The sequence below is a fragment of the Charadrius vociferus genome, unplaced genomic scaffold (assembly GCF_000708025.1).
Source record: "Charadrius vociferus isolate BGI_N301 unplaced genomic scaffold, ASM70802v2 scaffold783, whole genome shotgun sequence".
Taxonomy (NCBI): Eukaryota; Metazoa; Chordata; class Aves; order Charadriiformes; family Charadriidae; genus Charadrius; species Charadrius vociferus.
This window is the reverse complement of record NW_009647834.1, coordinates 636,552-641,542: the sequence shown is the minus strand read 5'-3', so window position 1 is coordinate 641,542 and position 4,991 is coordinate 636,552. Positions and strand designations below refer to the sequence as shown.

Below are 4,991 nucleotides of genomic sequence, written 5' to 3'. Positions count from 1 at the left end.
ATGCACTGGAAACAACTGCAGTGCTGCACGCCACTGCACCGTGCGAGGGGAAGGAGAAAGGAACCGTCGGTGCAATAGCTGCAGTGAGTCACCAGGCACCAGTCTCTCCAAGTTGAGAAGGGCCGGCGCAAGGCGTTCTGTACCACTATGGCCAGTGCTTGAGCGCTCCCCGAAATCGTGCTGGCTGCCCATTCCGCAGCACCTGAGCTTTGCGGGAGAGGTGTCCCATAGTCGCTAGCTTGCCTTGCGACAAGGGGCAACCACCTGCTCACATGCTCCAAGCCCGATGCCGCTGGGATAGGTCCAAAGGAGTTACCAAGACAGCAGTGTATCTGCATGGCAGCGTGGCTTTAAGGCAGACGAGGAAAGGTACTTACAGTCAATGTTGTTACTGAGGACACGGATACACTGCTGATACAGAGACATCATCTTTGGGAGGTAGGCAGTTTTAGAGCCTGAATACACTTGCATCTTTGAATTCAACCGGCGGCCTGTAAAACCTGCTTCGCTCTCTTCAACTGGCGAGGACACTGCTGTAGAGTGAAAGACTTGGAGTAAGAAGGGAAGAGAGCAAAGAGCCCACCCTGAGGAACAGCAAGGGAGACACTAATCAGAGTCCCCCAGAAGTAACCCGAAGGGCCAGGCCTTCTCTATGAGACCTGCAACCTAGTTTGGGAAGGGCAAGTCCAAAGCCCAAGAGTCCAGAAGGGTCAGCAAAGCATCTTCCTCATTTCTGCTAGAGCCTATTTGCCTGTGCAACATACCTTTCCTTTTTGTCTGGGAGCAGGTAATAGACTCGATTGAAGGAAGAGGGCGGTAGTTGGCCTGGATCGGTGGCAGTGGGATGTCTGGTAATGTTGGGACCACATCTAAAAGTATCTGGAAGGAGACAATGTATACGCACGTAAGACGAGAATGTTACATGCAGCCAGTGTACAAACAGCGCTGAACTGTGTTTTGTTCGGTATTTCAAATAAGCCGCTCAGTGCGGATCAGCTGGCACCAGGAAATGGCCTCTGACGCCACAAACGTCCCTCTGCCACATCGCTGTGGCTCTGTCTTGGCTGTCAACATAAAGAAGCCAAAAATCAGGCTTGGAATCTCTCAGCTCCCTCCACTCAGAGCCATCCACATCTTTACCCTCCAGGGTTCCGTGCTGAAGGCCTCCAGCAAGAGCCCAAGTCAGATTAACAATGCAAAGAACTAGTGAAAAAAACAGGAGAGAAAGCTGCCAGAAACATTTCCTCATTGCAAACACTCACTTCCCCGTTCTGCCTCTTCTCCTCCTCCCTGCCTCTGACCAAACACTCTGCAGTGGTGGAGGAGAGGGGAACCTCCCAAAGTCGGGGAAAGCTAAAACTATGATATGAGGCCCCTTCACAGCATCGTAAAAGGCTGTGAAGATTCTAAACCCACTTTTTGAAGAGCAAAGTGTTTCAAAGTTGAGTAAAAACATTCAGCAGTCAAAGTTCCATATATTAGTCCCTATTTATATACAAAACCCTGACACGCACGTAGCAATCAATATGTACAGGAATATGGCTCTTTTTTCAATCTTTAACCGAAGGTGGTCTTTCTTCTAGAATTAGCTGCATTATAACACCAGTCCACTCATTTCTCCCCCATTTGTGGGGACCAATAGATTTAGTTAATAGAACTGCAGCACTGATATACATAAAAAAAGGTTCATTTTAGAGAAGCATTAATACTTGAGAGGAGACATGGGAACTAGACACTTGCTAGCAGGTGGAGATGCACTGCCTATTAGGCCAGATTCTAAGCAGACTCACATGTAAAGATATTCTGCATGCTTAACAAGCGTGGCACATCCAACATGCTTTCATACGAGTATTTAGCTGAAGGTGTTCTCTTTCACTCTCCCCAGTTTCAATAAAGAGGGTATGGCCTATTGCATTTTTTTCCACCCTCCCCCTTTACCCACTCTTCCATCAGACTTCCACTCGACCAGCACAAAGCGATGCCTGCAGCGCAGGGCACATGGAACACACGGTGTCTCCCAGCAGAAACCAGGAGTCACAGATCTAGATACCAATGAGACACCACAAGCACAGCCTGATGCAGAACACAGCCAGCACCTCCAAGGGGAAAACTAAGGCGGCCCAGGTGACAGAGGACCGAGAGCAGCTGATCCCACCTTCTTGGTTCACTTGCAGATCCTTCAAAACCTTACCCTCTTTGGTTTAGGAGTCTCTGGTGGTTCCTTCTCTGCCCTTTTCTCACTTGTCCGCTTGTGGCTTGGACTTTTCTGACTCGAGCTTGAGCTGTTGGTACTGGCTTTGGATCCATTCTGTTTGCTGTGCCCTTGGTCTTTGTCACCAGCTGACACAGAGGGTTTGACTGCTTTCTTTTTCTTTTTCTGGGGCTGGTCATAGCTGAGGTATGACTCAAAGGACATTGTAGGTTGTTCAAATTCATCCTCTGCTTCCCCCTCCCCAAAATTGGAGGAAAAGCCCATCGATTTTTTGTCCACCTCAGAGGATTTGCGCTTCCCCTCTGAAGATTTTAAGCTCCCAGAAATCCCCTTTTCTTTAATCCTATTTGACGAGTCACTCTCAGCCTTCCGTTTCTCCCGCTCTGTGGTAGAGGTCTCCAGGCTCAGCTTGGCCTTTTCCAATTTGCTTCTTTCAGAGTCCCGATGTTTTTGCTTCTTAACATGGTTATCCAAAGACTCTTCCAAGTGCGGCAACGTGTGCAACTTCTCCTTTTTGGAGGTACCACTTTCTCGGCTCTTCTCCTTCTTGGTGCCATCTGACATCCTCTGTTTCTCCTTGCTGCCTCCTGCCATGGGGGCTTCTCGGAGCTGCTCTTTAAAAGAGGTCTTCTGCAATCTTTCTGGGCTGAAGGCAGAGGTCCTGTCCTCCGCTCTGCCATCAAGTCGCTGCTTCTTGTGAGAAGACTTGTGCTCTTTGCTTCGACTCACGTTCCCTTTGTCATAGAACTCACCAGGGTTCCTCTCCCGGCTTGCCCCCAGCTTCTCCTGAAAGCTGTGGCCTTTACTGGCTTTCCGACGAAATACTGTCGGTTCTTCCTGCTCCTCAGACGCATAAGGGTCTGTGTACACATCCTGAGGGCTCTCACTTGGCTCAGGAGACACAGCTTGTCCGTAGTCCGAGTACTCCTGATCTGAGGAGAGCAATGGGGAAGATCTGTCCCAACCCTTCCCCTCCTGGCTGTTATAGCTGTAAGTCTCATGGGCTCTCTCAGGCTTAGGATACCTTTTGGACTTCTTTTCCCTATGAGCTGGGCTATAGGACTGGCTGCAAGATGGCTGGAAGGCTTCTGAATACTCCTGGTCAGGTTCCTCATCTTCTCGGAGGGAAGGTTCTTGATGTCTTTTACTTGAGCTGCTCCTCTCATAGTCACGTTCTTCAGAATCTAGGTTATTTCTGAAAGGATTAAAAACAAAAAAAGAAAATAGACTAAAGTGTCGCAATATGAATTAAAAGAGCCCCTCCCCACGGACCACCTGGAGGGAAACCTGTCTTACAGCAGACTAAGGTTGTAGTTGGTAGTTTTGTGGCAAGACCACCACTAATGCTCTCAGGCACAGTCCATTGAGGGATTTCGAAAGTGCACCTCTAGTGCAGGAATTCATTTGGCATTTGTGTTAGGACGAGAGGCGTGAGAGTTCCCTGGGAAGCAGAGACAGATGTGCACAGAGCCGTCTCCGTGCCTACACACTGCTGGCTGCGTGGTGCCTACGGGAAACACGTCCCCCAGGTCGCCAGTTCGGCCTGGAGGGACACCACAGCCATCATCAATATCATCAATAACTGGGGCTTCGGCACCCATCATAACACAGGACACAACAAATTGCATCTCTTGCTGTACTAAGGGCACTTTGCTGGCCTCTGCTGTGAATCGCTTCATCAAACCACCAAGTCTGGAAAACTGGTCCCAACTTTCACCCAAACCTGTGGCTACCAGCAGCCCAATGCTCCATGGCCAGCGGATGCAGGAGGTTTCTACCAAAGGATGGCAAAAAAACCCCTGCAGAGTTAGCACACGTGTCCCACAAGTTTTCCCAGAACCTTCACTTGTATTACCTTGGTCAGAGAGGTTTATCATCCCCACTGCAAAAACCTAACAAAGCCGATCCACCAAGATCACCAAAGAGGTTCACTTACCTGGCTGCATCTTGGGACACTGGCACCAGCTTCTTCCACCTGGCTACAAGATTCTTTGCGAAGTCTCCTACCAGCTCGTGTTTCCGTAAACTGTTCACAGTCTTCCCAACACCCGTCTCCTTCAGGAGAGAACCAGGACATGAGTTCATCTCGGCAAAACACTCGGCATGGCATTCTCCCCTCTGCTCAACTTCCTCCAGAGTGCCTGAAGTTACCCGCTACCCATCCCGGCCAGGTAGAAGTAAACCCCCTTCATCTAGCGGCAAAGACACCCCAAATAATAGATGATGTTTTATGGGGCCATCATACCCTTTCCTACAGCTCTGTAAATCCAAGACCACTTAACTCTGCCTTAACAAACATTAATTATTTGTAGTGATAACCCAAGTTAGCATTTACCATGACTGTGGGTAAGTCTGCAGATAGAAGAAGTCACTAATAATTGTCCGGATCAGCACTTCCCAATTGCGTGCTGATGCGGTGATCCTCAGGAAGTGCTCCAACCCTCGGATCCCAGTCAAGTGTTAAGCTTCTGGGAGAACGGAGGATGACAAACTGTCCTACAGAGCTCCACACTCGCTCTAACACAGTGCCTTCCCCGTGCCTTTTATCTCTACAACCACATCAGAATCGCGCCTTTGACACCAGACTGTAGCAGGTGGCTGAGGCAACAAGCCCTGTTCCCAGAAAAGCAGCATTGCCGTGGCAAACAGTTATCCTGTGACTTGACAGACATGAGGGAAATGGGAGAGATTTGCCAGCTCTTACCACAAGAACGTCAACTGTGATGGGCAACTCAGACAGCCTCTTCAGACTCTTCAGCAGCTGTAGAGACAAGGAAGA

At 49.4% G+C, this 4,991-nt stretch overlaps 1 protein-coding gene across 1 annotated transcript in view; it reads right to left on the bottom strand.

The window, feature by feature from the left end:
* Window positions 1–4,991, bottom strand: part of TCEB3 (transcription elongation factor B (SIII), polypeptide 3 (110kDa, elongin A)) — a gene marked incomplete at its 5' end in the record, with an annotated part of 7,565 nt that extends 2,574 nt beyond the window's left edge. The window contains 5 exons of the mRNA XM_009882774.1: window positions 323–533; window positions 765–879; window positions 2,192–3,407; window positions 4,149–4,267; window positions 4,917–4,991. Coding sequence (XP_009881076.1) covers window positions 323–533; window positions 765–879; window positions 2,192–3,407; window positions 4,149–4,267; window positions 4,917–4,991 — 1,736 coding nt within the window. The remainder of the gene's footprint in view (window positions 1–322; window positions 534–764; window positions 880–2,191; window positions 3,408–4,148; window positions 4,268–4,916) is intronic.